Genomic DNA, 25,300 nt, shown 5'->3' with positions numbered 1-25,300 from the left:
TACAAAGGTGAAAGAGGGATATGTATATGTATACAGACAAATTTGGATGCTTCATTCTGCAGTGTAAATACTGTTGTTTTGTTTTGTATATAATTTATTACACACAATCTGATGTGTCATCTCTGAGAAAAGCAGGAAGCACTCTATAAAGTAAGACAGAATCATTTTCATCATGTAATGGAAGGGAAAAAAACAGATATTCCTCTTCCTCACCCAATTTTGCTGGCAATGCCCTAGAAAACTGGCTGTTCATTTGAAGTCCAAGCATCATTATAATTATTGCCTATTATCGTGAAATTTCATAGCTTCTATAGATTTTATAAATGTCTCTAGGCTTCTCTTTTGGAAAAACCTATGAATTATTATCACCTATTTCCCATGTAATTATTCATCCCCAAATGCATTCTCATTATCACCAGGTCACGCAGACAGATCAAGTAATATCATATGTTGAAACTCAGAACAAGCAATGTGATTTGCATTTCCTTGTTCCCAGGTGGTTATCAGATAACTCGATATGACCATTTGTTTCTGGTTGTACAAAACAGATATACTGTAGATAGCTCTTTATAGAAATATCTATTTCCACAAGGATTGCTACATCAAGTTTTATTAACGTAACTGAAACTTACTTTTCAGCTTTAAGTAATAGCTTACCTTGTTCCCTTGTTGGTCTACTGTTCGATTAAAGACAGGCAGAGTCCCGGTAATGACAAGGCCCAGTTCCTAGAAAATAATCATAAGGGATGAAAAAAAAATCTGTAATTAATAACAAATATTAAACAAAAATAAATTAAGACAAAATCAGTGATTACCTTTTTTAAACCCATGATATAAATCTGGGCTTTCGTTTTGCTAAAAAATCCCCAAAAGCTATTAACTGGATAATTAACTTAAACTTTATTAAAGATCAATTGTCAAACAGTGTATTTAATACATTGTGCAATACTTTTTGAATAAACTATTTGATTAATACTTTTCCAGCTTCTATTGCTGGGTAAAAAAATGTGTTAATATATTTACTGGTGTGTGTGTAAGAAGGCTCCCCCTCTCCCCCCACACACAGGTAATAACTCAATGTTTAAGATGAGTGGTGTTCTACAATTAGAATATAATATCTCAACTCAAGAGAACTGTAGGTTGATGAGACTTAATTGACATCTATACATTAGTTCTCTCTCACACATTCTCTAATTAGCAGTAGTTATGAAAAAAACCCAACTCCTTAAATCAGGGGGGTAGGAAAAAGGAAAGTAACAATTAAGCCAAATCAATACAGAAACATCAAACAGCAGGTTAAGCTACTTATGGCATCTCCATTGTTTCCTAATGTCATTCCCAAAGCAATACCTTTAAAAAGGGAGTATATCTGGAATGATGTACACTAATCACACTTGGAAAAAACTGCCACATATAACCTTCTGGAAGGTGATAGTGCCAAGAATTTAGCCAGAGCACTCGTTACGTGAAGATATTTTGGTTGTATCATCCAGGCATGAGCAGACTGTGGGTATATCTGGATGGCCTGAATCTAATCACTGTAATGCAGGCAGATGACTGATGCTAGAGAACTATCTTCGAGAAAAGTCTTATGATTTAACAAAGTGCAGAGAGCCATTAATAGTCAACATGCATGGTAACGAGACACACTAACTTCTATGAAGAATTTATTAGGTAAAAGCCAGTTTTCTAGGGCATAGAGAAGACAAACTATGACAAGATAAGACACAGAATAAGAGTACAGAAGGGTATGGAGAGATTATCGGGGGGAGAGGAAGGTAAGAGCGATCCCTGGAAGAAATGTGTTTTAAAGAGGGATTTCAACGAGGTGGGAGTGGATATTTAGTGGAGCAGAAGATGGAGCAAAGCAGAGTAGTAAAAAATTAAGGGAACAGAAGGGGAAAGTAATGCGATAGGTACTGAGCAAAACAGGGAGTAGGAGGAAAAGAGAGCTGAGGTCAAGGTGGGTACCAGAATATGTAGTGTAACAAGGCTCAGGATAAGGAGCCTGAATAGGATGAGTGATGTGATAATGCTGTGTGGAGATTCAAGAACGAGAGATGATATGGTCTGAGAGAAGTAATAGAAAATTATACCCTAACTGTTCCCCAGCTGCATTCAGCCAAAACCACTCCTCCTCAGGTGTGCTCACCCAAAATCCTTTGCCAGCTGTCCTTCCCCCAGATGCTCACCCTGATCCATTCTTTACCTGAGCTTACTTTTGGACAGATTGGTGGGGATGGATAGTGATGTGAGCAGATCAGACAGGAAAATATAATAATGGTCAAAGGGATAAATGACAAGTATTTTAGTAGTCTGGATACCTTGGCACTGACAGACAGAGCTAAGCCATATTAAAGAAGGAGAAGTGACAGTGAAAGTCTTAGCAGGAGACTAGATGTGGGGAAAGCAGGAATAGAAATCACACTGCGGGAGTGAGCCCAGGTGAAGGGAAAGACAGTGGAACTGTCAGGGAATATAGAGAAGGGATGTGGTGGAGAAGGATCTGGCGGAAAGATACGGGGTTCTATTTGGAGACACTCCATTTACACACACAAAACCAAGCAGAAGGAGAAAAGTCCAGGGACTAGAGAGGTCAATTTGGGAATTACCTATATAAAGATGGTGCAGTATATGAAACCTTCAGAGTGGATGAAGTCATAAACAGACAGAGAGTATAAACTCTAGAGGGAGGAGAGGATGGAACCCAGAACAGCCCCTTGATGGATGCCAAATGATGGATGTTAAATGATAGGGGTAAGAGGAGATAGAGGCCACTGCCAGGAGCTATGTTATGATAAACATATATAACAAGTGCCCTTATTATTAGAGATGGGCCTGAACTAGACCCCTAAATGTGAACATCCCTAAACGCTGGGAGTGGGGTTTCAAAATCTGATCCTGAACCAGATCCAGCTTTCAAGAACGGAGACCCTCTGCAATGGGCTGAACTAAGACCCTCCACTAGAACAGACTCAAACTATTAGAAGGCTTGAGATCTGGGTCTACGTCCTCAACCCAGCATGTCCATACTTTATTCAACTCTGTGGGGATTTTCAGGAGGCGTTAAGGGGATTCCCTAACTCATAGTTTTCTGCCATGTTAGATCGCGATTCCTACAGAGGGCAGCTCGCTTACTTACCAGATCAGTGGGTTGGGAGTTACCAGTGTGGTTAGATTCGGCACTTTATTTTCTAAGCACTGAGCCGCAGACACTAGCCTTGATCTGAATTTTGCAACTTGGGTCCATCTTTACTTAAGTATATTTATACAGAGAATGTTTGCTTGTTTACATATGTGGGCAAAGACATTGAGTAAAGGCTTAGAATGAAAGCTTTTTGTAACCCACTGAAAACATAAACCAATGTAATGGTTATTTGCAGCTATCCCTGTTCTTTTTGTTTAATTAACCAGATCTCCTCTGACACCCATGTTACAAATTTAGCTTTGACTTTAGAACAGGATATGTACAGAACATATGAACTTTCCTCATAACATCCTTTACATTTCCAGTAAGTACCTCAACAGCAACCAAGAGAATGTGGTCAATGAACTTCTGGCTATTAAAACTGCAATGACACAACGTTGTTTCCTCTATGTCACGCACTGTTCCATGATGGACTGATAAAAAATTAGATATTTTAAGGAAATGCAGGCAGGAAGAAGTGGATTTTGACATGACTCTAGATGACCATGTGAACTTGGATAAATATGTGATTTCAGATGATCATTTTACAGTAATTTCTGCATGATTAGAAGTATGTACAGCAAGTTTATCTACTTCAGAAGTCCTGACTGCTGCTAATAATACTTAGCTTTTCACAGTTTCCTGCATATGTTTGTTTTAAAAGACCCAAATGATAAACTAGCAGCGTGGAAAGTGCTGGATTATGCCCTTTTGGTTGTTTCCTCCATCACATACAATAGTCAACTAAACAAGCAGTTGGCTGAGACAGTGGGCAATTGCAATAACCATGTACCTCCAGAGTACAAATCCTGTTCACATGCCATGTGAAAATGAGTTGGCTGGTTTTCAGTTTATTTTCCCAACTGTGCATTTTTTTCACAGAACAAGGTCTCCAGACAATTTAACACAAGTGATGGTCTCTGCTGTGCAGAGGCCCATAATTGGAAAACAATATTTTTCATTTGTTTGTTTTATGTCTAGCCGTGAGCTGCATTGAGAGATCTGTGTGTGGGAGGTATTTCTGGAATAAATCACATGTCTATCCACGTCATTATACTAGACGAAAATGATAAAGATAGCAAAGGCAGAAAATGTCCAGCTAAGATAGCAAGGACAGAAAATGTCCAGTGGTATAATAGCAGTTCAGAGAGCTGCTTTATGACAACTCAGAAATGTTACATTTTGGGATGGAGAAATTTGAGTCTTTTGTAGGTGGTGGACAGAAATGGGAGAACTCTTCATTTTATAAATGTTTTTCCATATATATAAAATACTCTGCTTTATGTAGTTCATAAAAGTGTTGACTTAAGTTATGCATTTCATCTGAGTACTGTAAGGTTCTTAGGATTTAAAAGCAATGGATATATTAAACTTATAAGCATGTACACTTCAAAATGCTCTATACTAAAAAGATATTTTTCTTTTTACTACATAAATATAGCTCATACCAGTGCATCCAAATACACATTGGTCCACTGGACTTGTTTTGCTTTATCTCCAGCTAAAACCATCGGTCTCCCCAAAACGTCCAAATATTCCTGTCAAAAAGAGCAAGAAGCCCATCAGAGGCAAGACATTATCAAATCAACATTCAAAAACAGTGCCAGGAAAAAAACCAAAACATATGACAAAAAATAAAGTGAAATTAGTATAAGGGCATGATTTCAACACCAGCAATATAATAGAAAAAAACTTATATTCATTGCTCTCTGAAGTTATACATCAAAGCAGATCACACTTGGGTTTGTGCTACATATCACATTAGATTCAACAAGGGGTATTCTGAGTCAGCAGCTCCACTGGAACATATATCTATAAAAATGAATTTTAGGTGTAATAGTAATATGATAACATTGCAGAACCCTCAAAAGTGCATGAGGGAACAATGGGGTGTGTTATTTGTTATGATGCATATCAAGGGTCAGCAACCTCTGGCACACGGCTCGCCAGGGTAAGCACCCTGGTGGGCCGGGCCAGTTTGTTTACCTGCCGTGTCCGCAGGTTTGGCCAATCGCGGCTCCCACTAGCCACGGTTCGCCGCTCCAGGCCAATGGTGGCTGCGGGAAGCGGCGCGGGCCGAGGGATGTGCTGGCCGGGGCTTCCCGCCACCCCCATTGGCCTGGAGCGCGAACTGCAGCCAGTGGGAGCCACGATCGGCTGAACCCTCCGGACGCGGCAGGTAAACAAACTGGCCCAGCCCGCCAGGGTGCTTACCCTGGCGAGCCGCGTGCCAGAGGTTGCCGACCCCGATGTATATTATCAGAGAGCAATTACCAATAAGCACCTTCTCCAAAGTTACATGTCAGAACAGATCACCACGACTGAAAAGACCCAGTGATGCCTCTAAAATAATCAAAAACAGTAACGACAATTGACTTTCTTCTCATTTGAAATCTAACAATGTGAACAATAACAATACAGATGAAGATGACACTCCAGCAGTTTGTGAGGGAACAAGGAGCCACTTTTGCCTTTTCTCCTAGGCCCTGGAAATTTGCTAACACAGGAAATGGAAGAAAGATATACATGAGCTTCCCTCACTAATGGATGTAGTAGACATTTCAGTGCTTCCTATTGTACTGTGCAGAAAACCAGCTGTTTGTTGTTCAGAGATGCTGCAAACAGAACTCTTTGAGAGAAATCCAATCCACTGTGTCCACTCAGAAACCATGGGAGATGGTGTATTGGAACTACTTCTGATAGATAAATTAAACAGATATATTATATGTAGATCCAGGCCTGCTTTATGTGGGTTCACTATGGAACACTACCAATAATTTTCCTTCCCAGCCTAGTAAGTGACCATTGGGAATGTCTTGTAAGGCACTGTCTACAGTTCAAGCCTGCAGGGCTTCCTGACACAGGAGATTTGGTCCTAGACTTTCTTTGTTAGTTGATGTAAAATGTGGCAGCCTGATTGTCAATTTGAAACAGGACCATCTTTTGAGAGACCAGGTCTCTGAAGGTTCTCGGTGTATTCAGGGGTGTCTTTATAGCCATTTAACTTACGTGCAAATGATCTTCTTGGACAGGCCAAGTGGTTTTAATGTAACCCCCACCCCTCCTTCTGTGAGCTTCCTAATCCTACCTGTCTAATACAATTCGAAGGAAGGAATTTGCAAATCCTTTCCTAATTACAGACATTCACTGAACTACCCCAAGTGAGCATGGCTTGGAGTCCATCCATCATCCAGGAGTAATGTGAAAGTCTTTGTGTAGCTTGACACCACTGGCATTTCAGGGTCCACTGAAGTTGTGTGGTATATCAATTATAAATACTGTGGACACCCTCAGACCCAATATCTACAGCATGGTCTGGTTCCAGCTGGTCCCGGAAAATATTTCCCATCAATTCTACAATATCCAAAATACAATCCTGAGGTAGAACTTTTCAAGTCTAGCAGGGCACCCATGTATTCCAATAGCTTCTGAAGAAAAAGCTGGGACTCTAGATACTTTATTTTGAACCCTAGTGTCTCCGGTGACCTGATGGTTCCAGGGACTGGTGCTTGAATCTCTTCCAATTTTTTGTCTTTGATTAAATAATTGTCCACATAGAAGAAAACATGTACCCCCATTCTGTGTGGGTTTGGGATTATGATTTCTAAGCACTTTGTAAACACATGTAGCATGGATGCAAGCCCAAAAGGCAAGACTCAGAATGGTCCCTTGAATTCTCTGTGTGCAAGCAGCACTCTTGAATGTCTTCATCCATACTTATTCATATATGCTAGTGTCAGTACAGGGGAGGCAGGATTAAGGCCTTCCAAAAATGGTCCGATACCCCATGGGATATGATGGATTAGTGCTGATAACTGCACCAAATGCACTGGAGGAGTAGAATGTGGACCTCATCTCAAACACAATCAGGGGTCCTGTGGAGCCAAGGATTCAAGGACACCTACTGGTGTCTAGAGTTTGTATGGATGAAATGCAGGAAACATGAGTGAATGGTCAGATTGGTTGATATTTCCCACTGTCTTCAGGAGTTGAAGAGCTGGTCTGTTGTTGTCTGTTGTAGCTCCTGGAGTCATCAGTAGTCTTGACTGGATGCTACTAGAAAACCAGGGGGAAATCATCTGCAGATAATTAATTGAGTGCGCTACTTTTGATGCAGGCCTGGTTAGGCTCCTATGCATAGGTGATGCTGAGTATTGTTTCATGAAGAGTGGAGCTGAGCACTGGACTAGTTTCCTGAAGCACCAAAAGCATCAAAACTTTGACACTGCAGTGAAACTGACACCAAGACCTCCAGGGGCAGTTTTGTGGTCCATTTTGAAAAGACTGGGCAATGCAGATGGTGCTGAGAGTTTTGACACGTAGGTGGTGCTCTCAACCCTGAACTGCCTGAGACTGAAGCCTCTTAAGCTTCGAGGGGACTTAGGGGAACTGTGTGAAGAGGGTAAGAAAGTATTTAGGCACTTTATTCAGGACTTGACTGCTCACAGTAACATCTGTAAGTAAGTCTCCACAATGTTCTGTTAAGGCTATAGCAGTCATGTGCCTGTGCATGCACAGACAGTTTAACTGCATTTGGAGCCACTAAGCTGTCTTCTCTCCATAGCTACAACACAAAAAAAGGATGGGGGGAGTGGAACAAGACAAATCCCGCACATTTTTCCAACACAAAGTTTGAGAACCAAAAGCTCTAAACCTTTTTAACACTAAAGAAACTGTGGATGTGAGTCAATTGATTGACATGGTTCTAACAACAGACAGAGCCAGTTCATAAGGATTTATGGCTGGAACTGTAAACACTGGGGTTGCAAATAGTGGGGTTGAAACATCAGGTTAGCAACTATGTATGTCTTTCTTCCATTGAAGGGTCTTGCTCAGGATACCACCTATTGGAACCAATAGCTTTAGAACTTAGAGTTAGCTTTTGCATTCCTTGAGCTGAGATGGGGATCTGATGAGGGGCAAATGTTCTGTATTGGTTTATGAGTGGACACCTTCAAATTTGTTTCACTCTGCAACTATACCTAAAAAAGATGTATTTCATTTTACTTATAAGGCAAACCAAAAGTAATTCTTGTAAATTGTTTACTATCACTACAGCATTTCTTTGACTTATGACTGTACTTGTCGTTTGCAAGCACTATAGACGTACCTGTGTGTTTATTCTTATCGCTCCAATGGAAGGAATTTCATAATAGTAACCTAAAATACATAATGGAAACAATAACATGCTGCTACATTATAATGCCATGCTCTTCATCTGAGATCACTTGAAAGAAAACATTCTATTTCCATCTCTCTTTTACTTCCAATAATTATGGAAAGTCTCTTAAAAGCATTTGCACAAAAGAACTACTAAGCCATAATTATTTAATTAGATTTCAGAGCAATGAATGGACAAGTAAGTTGTGCCATCACCATATGTGCTCCATGCTAGTTATTCCTGAGCAGTGACAAGCTGCTTTGTAACCTTTGTTTTTTCCCACAGGAAGAAATGGAATTTTCATACATTTCCCCCCTGCACTCACAGCTATTTTGAAGAACAAACATATTAAAGAGGTATATTAAAAGGCAGTGACAACAATACAATTATACGCTGGATACATGTTTAAATCCAATTAAAATCTAGTTTGCCTTCACAATGAAGTGAACTCATCCACAGCATAAAAACATTGCTTATCGTGTGAGAAGAATGAAAACATCCATTGACGTATCCTCTCACAAAATAGAAGTGGCATCCATTCATTTATCATTTGCATTGTTGTTATTTATTTGCATTATAACATTGCCAAAGGCCCCAATCATGATCGAGGGCCCACTATACAGCTATAAGAAGTCACAATCCCTGCAGACTACAGACTATCAATCACAAGTAATAGGAAGGACAGGGGACGGTGGAGAAAGGTAACAGTAATAAAGTTAAAGTTACATGGTCTAACACTGTTCACCACTTGATTATTCCTAACAATCTGATTTAAAAATAAATAAATAAAACCTCTGCCTGTTTCTTTGCATGTGCAATTTGATAAACCACATTATAAACTGAATAGAGCTATAACGTGGTCACTCAGCACCTTAAGCTGGGTGGTCAGTACTAAATGAATAGCAAAAGGAATTAGACTGTCATAATGTAGAGACATACACACTATAATAAGCAGAGGGGTTTACACATACACCTACCCCAAGAGGTAAACATACACCTAGATCTCCTATAAAAATAACTGGTCATTCATTGTCATAAAAAGGTAATTGAGTGGGAAACAACTTGGAAAACAAGGGGAACATTTGATATTCTTTTGCTATTATCACTAAGTGCAGCCAATCTCTCTAAAAGTCAACAGTGGGAAAAAAAATCTCTTAATCATCTCTTAATCATCTTTTCCTTTTACTGATCAGACATCCTCTGCCACTGGCCATACCCACTGTTCTTGAGAAATTTTATCTGCACATGATAGGTCAAATTCTGACGGATGCAGAGCGAGCACACTATTCACTGAAGCCAAATATAATGGATTCCTCTGCACCTTATCTCTCGGTAATCTCCTCCAAAACCACAAATTCAACTATCAGCTTTATCTGGCTGACTCCCAGATCTACCTATCTCTCTCTCTCCTCCAGAGCTGACTCTTTATATCCAAACTAAAATCTCCACCTGTCCGACAGCTCCCTGTGGATATCTAACTATCAGCTCAAGCTCAACATGGCTAAAAGAGAGCTCCTAATCGTCCCACACAAACCCTCCCAACTGCCTCCTTTCTCAATCATTATGGACCACAGAATCAGCCTGCATATAACTCAAGCCTGTATTACGGGCATCATTTCCAATTGGACCTCTCTTTAGGTCCTTACATACAAGCTCTCTGTAAAACTTGCAGTTTCTTTCCGCATAAGCTCTCTAAAATACGGCATCTCCTATCCATCTATCCAACTAAATCTCTCATTTGTCTCATATTTCAATGACTGCAATATCCTTTTTTCAGGCCTTAATAAATGTAATCTTGCCCTGCTCATATTCACTCAGAATGATGCTGTAAAGATCCTTCTGCTACCCTGTCACCACTCTTTTTGAATGTCTCCACTTTCTCTTCTACATCAAATATTAGCTGCCTTGTTTTCACTTTCAAGACCCTTCACAACCTGTCCTCAACTGTCTATCATCTCTAACTTACTATCAAAATGTCAACTCCAGCCTCTGATAGGCCCAGGATGCCAGCCTCTATCATTCACTGTTTACATTTTTAAACCATCATCTTCATTCCTGCTCCCACTCTATACCCTCCTGCTTGGGACAAATTCCCCTTAAACATCTGCAAAACTAACTCACTCTCCTTCAAATCCCTCAAGTTCTCGTTGGCCAGGATATCTACAAAAAACTTGAAAATGGTGAGGCCACTAGTGTGCCGAGACCACAGCCCGTCATGCTGACCAATATTATTTCATTGTACTTTCCACCAGTTTCTCTATATACATCTGTTGTCTCATCTTGTACTTAGATTGTAAGCTCCTTGGGCGGGGACTTTTTGTTCTGTGTTTGTAAAGCACTTAGCACAATGGAGCATAATTAGGGCACTTGGAGCTATGATATTACACATAATAATTGTGCCCATTATCTCTCAGCATTTGGACCTAAACTGGCATACAACAAGAGAAAAGTTGGGTGAGATTTTTACTTAAGTGGGAGAGTAGGAGACAGTCGGATGATAAACAAATTGCCAGCAACATAAAAATAACAAAGTATTTGGGGGAGGCAAAGGATAAGGGAGTCTAAAAGTTCAAGGGTGTAAAGATTAATAGCTCTCTCACCACGCAGAAAGTAACCTTATTTCTGATTCTGAGATCAGTTTATCCCAGTAGTTCTTGACTGTGTAATGTACCACATATAGTCTACTGTAAGTTTGGAACTAGAAATTCATACTATTATATGATCTCCTTGCTATCTCATTATGTGATTTATAATGCATCAGCTTGCTATCTACAACATCTTTCTTTCAATTAGCACTTAGGATTGTCTATGGTGATAAGATAATTAAAAATAAATGTTTTTGGACAAAATGATGGGTTTTGACCACAATAATATTTTCAGCAAAAATATGGATTGTCATATAAAAATCATTGGCTGATAAAGTTTCGATCAAAGCTGAAAAAAATGATTTCTTTTGTTCAAAATGGTGGATAGATATCTTACTCTTCTTTCTCTCTCTCTCTCAAAAAAGCAACAAAACTTTTTTCCACCATTTTTCTAGGAAAAAGGGTAAAAGAAAATACCCTCCCCCAAACTTAAAAAACAAAAACAAAAAACAAAACAAAAATCTCACTCCTTTTTTAGAAATGAATTTTTTGTTTTGCTTTATTTCTTAATTCATTTTGATTTATTTGTGTGGAAATAAAAGGAAACACTGTGAAATATTTCAGATTGAAATTTTTGTTCATTTCATTGGACAACAAATGTTGACAAGCTCTTCTCTTAGAAACATCTTTCCTTAATTTTCTAATCTGTCCTCAATATCAGCTTCTCATCTTCCACCAAAACAAGAACTTTCCAAAACATATATGATTTATGATACACTATTATTAGAGAAAAGTAAAAATTGTTGATCATAACATTTTCCTGACAAAATATCAAGTTTCAATAAAATTTTCTGATTTTTACAAAAATGTTTGAAATGAAACTATTTGTTTCAAATCAGCATTTGATATAGTGAACATGTTGATAATCAGAAATTTTGATGTCAGTATATCAAAGCAAAATGTTTAATTTCAAATAATAATTTTTAAACAAAATATTTTGAGATTTTTGTGGTAATGTTTTTTGGGGAAAGTCTCACCCTCATTTATTCAGGTCTGAGGTGTGTTAATTACCAATAGGTATTAAAGTGGTTACTGAATGTGTGCAGGTCAGAGCTTCCTTCAACAGATTTAAAGAATTGAGCTGAATAATAGACAACAAAATGATAATAGATTTTTGGTACTGATTGTAGCAATTGGTAGCATACTACATGAATTTATTCAGACTTCAACTGTGGTAAACTGAGTTGGAGGTAAAAACTTGAACAGTTATCTCAATCTATTCTGATTTCCTGGGGATATTTTTTTCAAGTTGAGCCTCTAAACAAGCAAAGACACACAGAAAATGTGGCAGAATGTCTAGCTAGTTGTTAGCAGAGGCATCAAATCTGGTAGAGATGTTTCAATTCCAGATAATCATAAATTCCTGTCTGTGGAATTAAAGGTTAAAACTTTCCCTAAAAGATCTCATTGAGACAGAAATTACATTTATATTGATGTAATTGGCAGAAATTTTAACTGCTACCTGGCTCCAACTTCTCCCCCATTCCCAGCGGCTTCAGCCCCCCATACCCCTGCCCTGTCCCCAATACAGTATTCCTGCTCCCTCCATGCTGACTCGCTTATCAGCACATAGGCACTTCACGATGTGGCGGGAGGTCCCAGCCTCTCCATTTGGAGGAGAGGAAAGGAGTTGCTGGTAGCTGCCTAAGGCCTTTTGTGAACCTATGCCTTGGTCTGTAGATCTGAATGAGAAATATTCATTTAGTTCTGTGAATAGCAAAAGACTTCTAAATGGAGTGTATGAGCAATTGACTCTACTTTTCAGTCCTAAACTGAGTTCCTTGAGAGAACAATTTGACAGAACCCAATGGTCTACTAAAAAAGAAAAAAAGAATCACTATTTGGAGCCCTGATTCAAAACATCAAAATGAATTTGTAAATCAGGCTAAGGTTTTTAAATCTGTAGTCCTGTGTAACACCTACAAAATGGTTTATATTTTGGGGGATAATTTAAGCTTTATATAGGTATAAGCTCAGAGATATACACACTGTACCTTTATTTTGGCAGGCCATCCATTGTATGGGTCCTTTGTCATAATTATGTTGACCAACAGAAAATGTGAATACACGTACCTAAGCAAATTGAAAAGAAGATACACATCATTTTTCTCCATGTCATCAATCAGATGCCACTTTCAGACAGCGCTACTTGGATATCTAATTCATTTAAACAGTGTGATAACATTTTAAATTCCAGCATTGCATCCAATACCTTACAATAGCTGCATTGATGTATGTTATATCTACACCTTGATGTATTTGATATTTAAATAGTATAAAGACAAGTGGGAAGAACACTCATCCATACTCTCAGTACTCTGAGTCCAATACACAGGGTTACTATTTACAAGACATCTAAATACACTTGTTTTGGGGTGTGAATGATCATTTTTGAGCATTTTATTAAATTACCTCACATAATCCTTCTTGAGCACTGTGTTGTCCGCAGGGAGATGTAGTGTGCATATTTTAGGCAGCAGAAGTCAGTGCAATGCAAAATAAGACTTTCCAAGATATTACAGAATTTTGATGAGGACCTTTACTCTGAAAGTGAAACTTGCAAATAATACACAGAGTAAAGTTTCATTAGACCCAGACCTGCAAAACTCCCACTCACTTCAATGGGAGTTCCATGTGTAAGGACCTGTTCAATTAAGCTCTTAAAAACTCTTCTTTAAAATATACTCTTTTGAGGATACAATTTTGTCTTGTTCCATAGATGCAGCTCACTGACTTCCATATCTGTGTACTTGAGAGCAAAATTAGCTACAGAGATGGTCAAAAATTTTCTATCGATGTCTTTTTAAACAGAAAACCCCTATCCTGTTCATAAGACTGAAACACTGGACGAGCAGATAAATTTGTTGCGCAATTATCTGCAGACTTTAAGACTGGTAATTCAGGCCAAGGCAGTAGTGTGGTGTGATCTCGGTAGCAGTTCTATAAGGAATTTGGAATGAACCCCCTTGACAATGAACAGAAGAGAAATATATCTGATCTACTGCTCCTCAGGGCTTGTCTTCACTGCCGGAGTCAGTCAACCTAAGTTATGTTACTCCAGCTACTTGAATAAGGTAGCTGGAGTCGACGTAGCTTAGGTCGACTTACCGTGGTGTCTTCACTGTGCTGCATTGATGGGAGACTCTCTCTGGTCGACTTACCTTACTCTTCTCAGAGAGATGGAGTACTGGGGTTGACCAGAGAGCGCTCTGTCATCGATTTAATGGATGGATTTAATGGATTTAACTAGACCCACTAAATTGACACCCGTTGCATTGATCAAAAGTAGCAATGAACAACAATTAAAGCAATTAGGTGTTTGTTAATTATGACTTGGCAAACTGCTGGAGCATTAGAAAAATAATTCTCAGAATTTTCTTTCATCTATTGATTCATCCAGAACCAAGGAAAATGGACACCTGAAAAGATGAGTTAGCAAGTCGAAGTAGAGGAGTAAGAGTCAAAAATCTATGCAAGATCCTGTCACCCTTGCTCATGCTGAGTTACAATGGGACTACTCACAGATTAAGGTACTACTCAAAACCAAGACTGGCCCTTAAAGTAGAAAACTAGAGACATATACTATGTTCAGCTCTAAGAGACCAATCAGGAGTACCCTCCAAATTTTGTTAAGTGGAACAATCCTATTTTCAGGCAACTAAGTATATAGGTGTGTTGTACAGAGGTGCATACCTTGTTTTATCATATTTGAATCAGCTGTTAGTAATAATCAGCTAATTCTCAGTTTCTCAAATTCTGATGACAATATTTAATTAATTTGTTTATTTAGCTGTGCATAGCGCTTTACTTACTAGCATGTGCGAAGACAGGTCCTTGCCTCAAAAAGTTTATAATCTACATTAGATGAAGGACACAAGATTAAAAAAAAAACAACAAAAAACCTCCTAGTCATAGTGGGGATAGCAAGGACAGAAGAAAGACAGTGGAGAAAAAGAAGAACTGCTGTTATAGGGAGAATGTGGTTTTTGGTTTTCCAAGAATCAAAGTAATTTGTTTTGTTTTGCATTTCCCTCCAATTGAACAGGTGCATGCAGGTCAAGGTAAAATGAAGGGTTCTGGCTGCTACAGATATTAAAGATTTCAGGCACTCTAGAAGCTGTTGTAAAGGCAGAGGTTAAGAGTCATTATTAAATGCAATAAAAGCGATGCTTTGGTTACAGATGTTAGTCTTTATGGTTTTTTTCTCCAGTGTGCTACTGGAGTAATGTAAAGCAAGAAATAATTATGTGCTTCCTCTAGTACATCATGTACTGTAAGTATAATACAAAAGAAATGGGTTGATGTGGGTTATTCAGAAAAGTAGTTACATAACTGGAACACAAATTCACATGCACTTTTAGTATTCTAAACAAGGCAGGGCAAATTCTTTATTCACAGTTGATTTCAGTGTGGTTGTATGGAATGATGAGATCGAACTTTGGCTCAGTAGGTTTGCTTGCATTAGTGTAGGTAGGAAACATTTACTCATATCGGCCACAGACCAAAGACCATGGAAGACAGTAGGAGTCATTCCACAGACTTCAGTAGACTTTGTATCAGGCCTGTGTCACTGAGGACAAAGACCCCAAGCTGTAAGCCTATATAGTGTTATAGACCAAAAGATGGCAAATTAAAGGGGAAAGAAATCAAGATCAGTGGGGTAAAGCATGTCCCAGAAAATTACTTTTCACTATTTAATGCAAACAAAAAGACATCTTTTCACTTTAATTTCTGCTTATGGTTGTATTTCTTCTATTTAAAGAAGGGAATAATACACTAATTAAACCCATTTTTCTAAATATAAATCTTAAGGCTGCTTTTTTTCCATGCCACGTTGCACAAGCCAGAGAAACGCTATACCCTTTTTAGGCTGCCCCAGTTAAAATTCTGAACACATCTTTCCTTATTATTACTTTATTCTGTGGGTATGCGTCATAACACATAAAACAGTGGATTATTGTGAAAAGGAATATGAAGGATGTTTTGATTTTGTTATGAACCAGAAGGCACTTATTTCAAGACACTCCCCAAAATATGTGCACATTAGACTTATGTTGGGAAGAATGTGAGAAAAAGGATGAGATTTTAACTCAGATTATAATAATGATCGGGGTGTGGAAATATCATAGATTGTCTTTCATTAAATCTCTGATTAGGTCATTTAGGCTGCAATAGTGTGTGTATTGATAACTTACTTCCAAAGTACTGTCTTAATTCATCACTAGGGGCCTGACTCAGCAAGGTACTTAAGCATATGCCTAAGTTTAAGCATGCAAGTAGTTCCATTGAAGTCAATGGAAGTACACATGTGCTTCAAGCAAGGCACATGTTTAAGTGCATTGGGGACTTGAAGCCGCTCTTCTTCCAATTTCTTCAAAATAAGCTGTTCCTACCTGTCCTTCTCAGCCTTCCGTATATTTTTGCAATCAATACCTATCTCTAGGTCCTCACACTCACCCCAACTTAACTTCAATCTGCAACACTGGCTGACAAATTAATTTACAGTCTCATCTAGAAAAGAACAACGGTTTAGTTATCTTTAAAACTCAGTTCACAAAGGACCAGATTCTCAGCTGATCAAAATTGCTGCCACTCCAATGCATACACTATGTTTTGCAAGTCTCCAGCGGATGATTGCTGATTTACACCTGCTGAGGATTTGGCCCTAAATTATTCTGTTACCTGTTCAGACAATTTCATTCCAAAGCACTGGAAACACTGATCTAAGAACAACTTCTTTTCTACCTACATAATTTTTCAGTTCCCACTGAAAACTCAGAACAAAATTAGGGCCATTAAAGACACTAATCTGGATATTGAGGCAGACAGTCTCTGTCGTGTAATTGGGGCCTGATACAATGCCAACTGAAGTCTTTCCAGTGACTTCCATAGGGTTTGGATCAGACCCTCGATAATACTTCATTTGTGCCTAGTCTTTTGTTTTAAATAAGACATAACTGGGTAAACTGACTGTTTTTTCCCCAAGACAACAATGGGGAAATAAAATAAAATAAAAATTACTCCTGAACTTCCTTGCAAATGAGGTAATTTTATATCAGTTTTACAAATGGGAAACCTCTAATGCAGAGAGAATATCTGGCTTGCTTAGTGTTGCATAGACAGTAACTGAAATCAGCATTAGTGTGTATACTGAATCAGAATTACTTATATATATTAAAATATAGTATTAAAACGCTAGTCTTGAATAAATCTTATGTACAGAAAGTGGCTGGAAGACTAACATACTAACTTCACCGAAGTGCACAATAAAGTGTAGACTTTATGGACAGGTAAATTGACATCAGATTCTAATCCTCTTAATTTCAATTTCGACTATGGTGGAGTAAGGAACTACTCAACACGTGAAAAGGTATCAAAATCAGGCTCTTGATGTTTCACAGAATGTGGTCTTAGTTGCACCAGTTAGCACTTCCTACTGTCAAATCCACAGTATGGGCAGAATGACACTGTTTGATGATGATTATTAATTGTAATTTATATTACAATAGAACTAAGAGGTTCTGATTGAGATCAGGGCCTCATTGTCCTTGACACTCCACATACACATGGCAAGAGACAGTTCCTGGCCTGATAAGCATTCAGTCTAAATAGGCAAAGGACATGGGAGAGAAATTATCATCCCCGTTTCACAGGTGGGGAGCTGAGCTGAGCTGAAGAGAAATTAAGTAACTTGTTCAAGGGCACGTACTGAGTTTGTAACACAGCCAGGAATTGAACCCAAGCCTCCTGAGTCCCAGCCCACTGCTTTGACCACAAGATTATTCTTAAAGGAGGCTGCCTGGGACTCAGCTCAGAAAAATTCAAGACAGCTTTCCTAATATAAGATCTGATAATTAATTTCCTCTGGCTTGTTTCAGACTCTCAAAGCTGCTAAAGAGTCAAATTATATTAATTAAGGCTTTTATTAGTAAAGAACAAAAATATTTTAACACATCCCTATTCAGTGAAGAGAAAATTGGCACAAGACCACTCAAATGTTTCTGGTCTAGAGGCAATAAGAAAGAATGTTACTACAATATTAATTGAAATGCGAAGGTTAATATTTGTCTTCAACTATATGCCAATTCACATACATCCCTAAACTCTCTCTTCACTGACAAATTCCTTCAAGTGACTTCCACTTCTAAGCGAAAAAGTGTTTTTGTCTGTCTTTATCCTTCTAGACATTTTTAAAAAATCTGCATTCAATATGAGATATTTTATAGTGCAAAGGCAGAAAATACCATTACATTGTGACCTGAGGAGCAATCTCTATATTAACAATCCTTTACAAGTATCAGTAATGCAGTTCCATATCTTATTACTGCCACCTTGTGGAACAACTGGGGAACTAACATACAACTACCCATTTTTGAACCTGTCAATGGAAAGTGAATGACATCTCTCTCTGTTTTGAAGTTGGCAGTTCTTTCGTGCCACTAATCTTTTTTTAAAATGATGGTGATGATGATGATGATTATTAATGATTATTATTTCAGAAGGGTACAGAAGGACATCTTTTCTTACCAATTAAATATTTACTGTTATTAGCATGCCACTGGATTTCTAAACATAAAAAAATCCGTCCCACCAAAGCATTAGATGCTCTATTTTCAGTCCTTCCACTTGTTGGAATGTTTCACAATATTATTCATAAGCTCAACCATGTCCAGATCAGATGAAACTGGAAAGACTGAACATAGACAAGTTTGATGATGGTACTAAAAAGTGATATTCTGACACTCTATTATTCATCAAAATAGTTTGTAATACCGTGTTTCCCCGAAAATAAGACAGTGTCTTATATTAATTTTTGCTCCCAAAGATGCGCTAGGTCTTATTTTCAGGGGAGGTCTTATTTTTCCTGGAGCTTCGGGGCCTTATATTCCGGGGTGGCCTTATTATCGGAGAGGTCTTATTTTTGGGGGATGCCTTATATTACAGCGAGAGGCAAAACTGGAAGTAGGTCTTATTTTCGGGGGATGTCTTACTTTCGGGGAAACAGGGTAAAGGTGGCAGTGAGCAGTCTCAGTGGTTGGTCAGGGCATCAAGCTGCACATCTGAAATATTTGAAGACATCCATTAAAATATATCACATTAATAAAATGGTTTATGATTTTACCTTGCTGTGTTTCCACACATTTCCCTTGCCATTTTTATGTATGCCTTACTAAAGCTGGGCAAAATTTTTCAACCCAAACTTTTTTCAGTGAAAAATAGAGATTCGGCAACACAAAGATTTTGCAAATTCGTGTTTATGTCACTGAACTTGTTCTGGTAAAAAAGGTATTGATTCTTTGATTCAGAATGATTTCTCATTGTTATTTCCTTTAATTTTATTTCTAAAACATTTTAAAATGCTCAAAATCAAAATGAAATGTTTCATGCCACCCAAAATGAAGTTTGTTTACAAAACAAACTTTTTGATTCACTGAAAAATTTCAAAATGACTTTTTTTCTGAACTGAAAAATCCATTTGGCTATATGTGAGACAATTATTATTAATGGACAAAATTCCCAGCTGATATAAATCAATATACCCCCACTGACTTCAATGGCATTACACTGATATGAACAAGCTGAAGATCTAGCCCTTGAAATCCTCACTCAGTTTGGACTCCATCCCAGATAAGCCCAAACTATTGCTGAAGATAAATTAACAACATCTAGATTTGGCTCACTGATAATAACAATGTAATAAAATATTATTGATAATAAGCACACCATGTCCTCTGTACGCCAGTCTCTCCTTGTATCAGCCGGATTGATCACCTTAAACATTTCCAATTGCAGATCTAAAAAAAGGCTTATTTGATTAGGATTCACTGGAGAATCAAACTGAAGGACAGCATGGGATAGCAGGGGTAGTTAATTTTTTTTTTTCAAGGTCCAAATTTCTTGGTCAAGGTATAGTCAAAGTTCAATCTCCAGAGAAAATACCTTAAAAACCCTAACATAATGATAATAATAAGTACATAAAGAGATGTTGGGGTCCATTCAAAAGCATCTGGTGGTCTGGATTTGGCCTGCAGTCTGCCTATTGACTACCATGGGATAGGGGCAGGGTAAAAACTCTGTGTACAATAGTAGGAATGGGAATTCCCAATGATGTGCAGGAGGGGATTCTTGAGGGTTCTTGAGACACTCATGTTATAATATACCAAAACTATAGGTTGGGATGATTTCCCTTCCTCTGAGGGAATATGGTCTCAGCAGCACCATATTTAGCCCACCTACTGGTCAACCACACAGTGGCAGTAATGGAATGACACAGTGTTAAACGAGCACCCTTGAGCTGCCCATATGTTTCCCAAAGTGGAGCCTGAGCACTCCTCAGGAAAGGATGGTCTTGTGGATAAAGAACTGAACTCAGAAGACCTCAATTCAATTCCTGGTTTTGCCATTACTCTCTAAATATAGCTAAATCGTCTCACTCAGAGATGACATACACCTAGATCTCTCAATATTTCTGAAGAGTAAAGCATTGGCCTGTAGATGGGATCAGATTTCAGAAGCTGCTCATATCTGCCCTACAAACCCACTCATCCCCACTTCAAATTATAGAAGGGGAACACTGTTCCGTATTCTCAGCATATTTTCCCAGGAACAATGCATAGACATTTTAAAAGTTAAATAATCTAATTTTGTTTACCCAAGGCCTCTTACCTTGTTTATAATTAAGATAAAACATGTGTCAAGGCTGGATCCCCACTTTGAACTTTAGGGTTCAAATGTAGGGGCCTGCATAAAAACTTCTAAGCTTATCTACCAGCTTAGCTTTGGTCCGCTGCCACCATCACAAGAATTCCCTCCCTGGGAAGCCTTGAGAAACCTTTCACCAATTCCCTGGTGAACACAGATCCAAACCCCCTTGGATCTTAAAACAAGGAGAAGTTAACCATCCCCCCTCCTTCCTTCCACCCTCCTTTCACCAACTCCTGGTGAATACAGATCCAAACCCCCTTGGATCTTAAAACAAGGAGAAATCAATCTGGTTCTTAAAAAAGAAGGCTTTTAATTAAAGAAAAAGGTAAAAATCATCTCTGTAAAATCAGTATGGAGAATACTTTACAGGGTAATCAAACTTAAAGAGCTCAGAGGATCCCCCTCTGTCTTAGGTTCAAAGTACAGCAAACAAAGATACACACTCTGGTAAAAAGGTACATTTACAAGTTGAGAAAACAAAGTAAATCTAAGACGCCTTGCTGTCTTTTTACTTACTAGTTTGAAATAGGAGAGACTTGTTTAGAAAGATGGGGAGAACCTGGATTGATGTCTGGTCCCTCTCAGTCCCAAGAGCGAACCCCCTTAAAACAAAGAGCACACACAAAAGCCTTTCCCCCCCCCAAGATTTGAAAGTATCTTGTCTCCTTATTGGTCCTTGGGTCAGGTGTCAGCCAGGTTACCCGAGCTTCTTAACCCTTTACAGGTAAAAGGATTTGGAGTCTCTGTACACAGAGAGCTGTTACCCTTCCCTTCATAGTTATGACAACATGTATTTGTTTAAAGCGGAAAACAAATTAATAGATTTCCCATGTCCCTCTCCTCTATATGAGCACATGCTGTCTGATACTCAGGTTTGATAACAAACTAAAGGGGAATTTCTTTGGTAGCTCCTTGTGATAAAGTGGGTGAGAATACTCAAAATTACTGAAAAGGTAGATGAATTTGTACATCCTCAGTTTTATGTTCTTCTCACTGCAACTGCCTATAATCATACTCAAGTAAAGCTTTCTCTACATCTAGATGGAGATCTCCGCATAGACTAAGAAAAGGGGCCACCATCCATGGCAATTCTGGAATAAAGATAGGAGATCTTATGAAATGTTTTGATAGAACAGAATTTGATGACAATGACATTGGAAGTTGGCCAGTTTAGTTAAGGTGATTTTCATTGTTCATACTACAATATTAAGACTTTTCCCTTTTTTTGACCTCATCAACCTCAGGGAAGAACCATTACCTACCTGTCATTTTACACGGCTGAGGATAGTAGGATAATTTTAATATCCCATTGAATATTATTATTTTCTTGCTTGCTTCCATCGTGGTCCTTCTCCAGCTATTGTGATCAATTCATTTATGAATGCAAATAGACTGCTCTCTGGAAATACTGTACTGTTCTCTTTTGCATCGTTACTCTTTCAGCTTTCCACTCCCATTACTCTGGTTCTCGCAGCATGAAATGTTTGATTGCAATTAAATGTTTCAAATGCCAAAGGGTTGCATTATAATAGGAGGGGGGAAAGACCATAGGAAATTCTCATTTCCGAGCAGAGCCTATTTACAGGAAATATTTGCCTCTCCAATTATCAGTTACACAAAGTTCAAGTCTAATTTCACAATGGTCAAATCTCCAAAGATTAATGAAAATGTGACTCTGAGGAAAGGGAAAGCAGTGAGAGAAATGTAAAATTAAATGGTTTGGTGATGTGGGCAAATGATTAATATCTCACAATATAGGCAAAAATCAGATTTAAAGCTTCTTTTCTTGCTGGTACCATATTGCCCCAGGGATTGTAAAGGTTTTAGAACAGCATCACATAGGTGAGGGTTCAGAATGAAATTGCAGCCTGAAGTTTGAATGTCCGTCCTTTGTTAGTTTAAATGAAACCCTCTCCATTTTCTTTATAGTGTGTGTGATTAATGACGAAACTCAATTGTTCCATTCACACACACAATAGTATTTCTTCCAACACCCCTACTCTTTTTTCCTCTTCTTATTTAACATCCAACTAAGTTGACATTAAACCCCAATACACCAACCCGCCTGTTTCCAATCTAGTCCCCAACATACTCCATTCTTGTTTCCTTTCTTTGACCCCAATGTGCTTCTACCTTCATTCCCTTAAAATGTAGCCCCAGGTGGTTGGCACTTTCTTTAATGGTTTTTCTTATACAGAGCCCTGATATGAATCCAAGAGCTCAATTAACAGGGAAAATCCAGATTGCCAGCAAATTTGCAGCTTCTGTTATTGTTTTAAAAATGAACACTTTGGAAGGGGGATTGGGCAGAAGGGTTTGTATTACCATTGCCTGAAGTGCTTTGCTTTTCCTTTCTATGTTCTATTTTAAAATCTATGAACTTTAATAGTATTTCAATGTCATCATTTTCTAGTTCGTTTTTTTCATAAGTATAAAAAGAGAAAATGGAAGTAAGTACCGTATATCAGAGAAGTCTCAAACGTATTTTTTTAAGATTGTGCTGAGCACAATTTGACTCCACTTCACTTACAGTTAAAACATTTCCAGTCTTGATATAAATACATCCATTGCTGCTATTCACTGTCAGCAGTTGGTATATTTCCTAGTGTACCTGAAGGATTGCGTCATAAATTCACACATGTAGTACGGAATGCTCTTTGCAATTTAAAATAAAGGTAATACTATGCAGGCTAGCTAAACTTGCTTGTAAAACTATATTTTATTTGTCTAGATTAGGTCAAAGGACAACAAAACTGCATCCAAAATCTCAAGATTCCTTCTATGCATCCACTACAAGAACAGTTAAAGTTGTGGCATCAACATTACGGATATAGAAATATAGACCTCATCTGTAGTAGGAATGGTTTAGAATAATAAAATGAATCTTGCCACAGGACAGATGGGGACCAGGTAATTCTCACTGTGAGGTCCTTTCCATCCTAAATGATGCATATTTTCAATTACTTTAAGAAAAAACATCTATTGATCTTTGACTATTAGCGGTAAATATTCCCAATGGCCTGTGATGGGATGTTAGATGGAGTGGGATCTGAATTGCTACAGAGAATTCTTTCCTGGGTGTCTGGCTGTTGAGTCTTGTCCACATGCTTAGGGTTTAGCTGATCGCCATATTTGAGGTCGGGAAGGAATTTTCCTCCAAGGCAGATTGGCAGAGGCCTTCTTCTGCAGTGTGGGGCACGGGTCACTTGCTGGAGGATTCTCTGCACCTTGAAGTCTTTAAACCATGATTTGAGGACTTCAATGGCTTAGACATAGGTTAGGGGTTTGTTGCGGGAGTGGGTGGGTGAGATTCTGCGGCCTGCGTTGTGCAGGAGGTCAGACTAGATGATCATATTGGTCCCTTCTGACCTTAAAGTCTATGAGTCTTTTCATTTTCTGGTAAAGAAGAAATTATACCTTACCCTGCAATCAAAACTCTAATTAACTTAATTATAAGTGTTGCCTGAGGCCCCAATCCTGCAAACACTTTTGTACATGCTCAACTTTACAAGCATGAAAGCTAAGGATCAGGGCCTGATTAATGACAGCAGGATAGGGCCCTCTATTTAAATCACATCTTAGTTGACAAAACATAAATCTTGTTTCAACATGATGTGATGTGAAGTAGTGGAGGTTTTATCCATACCCCCAAATGATTCAGGGTTATTTAATGAAAAAGTTGAAAATCCTGTTCAATCTTAACTACCAATAGATTATAATTGATAACATCTCATTTAGCTCAGCTTTGAACTTTAATGGAAGAATTGTGTCTGCTACTTTCTCAAATGGTAATTAATGAAGATATTTACTATGGTTCCAGCTATTGTATTTAAAAAAATTACAAATATTCTGCAGAGTCTAAGATTGCAACACAAATAACTATTTTTTTAATTTTTGCAGATATGCTTTTTACAAAACAGGGGACATGCTCTGGGAAAATTGCGTTTGTTAACAAAATGCAGCACTGATATGAAGCCGGAAGCATCACCAGCAAAGATGCAATTGCCACAAACACAGCAGTTAGCAAGCACAATACTTTGTTGTCCACTGATGCTAAAAGGAACCTTTAAAAATAAAAAAAAATGTAATTCTTGATAAAAGGTGTTTTCAGCACATATTCCAGATTAGTTCTTTGTTCTATGTGGGTGAAATTCATGTCTGTGCAGGGAATCAGTACCAGGACCATAAGCCACACACATTTCACTTAAGCCCTTGAAATAAGCTTAAAACCCGGATATATAATATTATGTAAATTTAGATACAAGGCTAATTTGAATATGAATTCAAGTAAAATAATTAACTTCAAAATGCTGAACAGAGAATTAGACATAATGGAGATACAGTGGGCCAGATCCAGAAGTAGCTCTATTGGTTTCACAGAGTTCTCTGATGATATATACCAGCTGAGGATATGGACCAGAAACTCCCCATACATGTCTGTCCTTTCCAATTAACTCCAGCGTTCTGTAGCTGATGCTAACCTTCATGAACAACAGATTTTCAGTTCACTGTAGTGGATTATTATTTGTTATATGCAGTGTTGTTGAAGCCGTGTTGGTCCCAGTATATTAGAGAGACAAGATGGGTGAGGTAATATCTTTT

The 25,300-nt window shown here is 38.2% G+C and overlaps 1 protein-coding gene across 5 annotated transcripts in view; it reads right to left on the bottom strand.

Annotated features, from left to right (window-relative positions):
* The window catches only part of CACNA2D1 (calcium voltage-gated channel auxiliary subunit alpha2delta 1), a 658,640-nt gene that overhangs the window by 70,246 nt on the left and 563,094 nt on the right, over positions 1-25,300 (bottom strand). For all 5 annotated transcript variants that reach the window (XM_026648660.2, XM_026648662.2, XM_026648663.2 and 2 more), the window contains 4 exons: positions 12,988-13,066; positions 8,298-8,347; positions 4,636-4,725; positions 658-726 (listed from right to left, as the gene is read on the bottom strand). In XM_026648660.2, coding sequence (XP_026504445.1) covers positions 658-726; positions 4,636-4,725; positions 8,298-8,347; positions 12,988-13,066 — 288 coding nt within the window. The remainder of the gene's footprint in view (positions 1-657; positions 727-4,635; positions 4,726-8,297; positions 8,348-12,987; positions 13,067-25,300) is intronic.

The sequence above is a fragment of the Terrapene carolina genome, unplaced genomic scaffold (genome assembly GCF_002925995.2).
Source record: "Terrapene carolina triunguis isolate 2854851 unplaced genomic scaffold, T_m_triunguis-2.0 Scaffold68, whole genome shotgun sequence".
Lineage (NCBI taxonomy): Eukaryota > Metazoa > Chordata > Testudines > Emydidae > Terrapene > Terrapene triunguis.
Note: the sequence above shows the minus strand (reverse complement) of the source record. Positions and strands in the feature narration are given on the sequence as shown.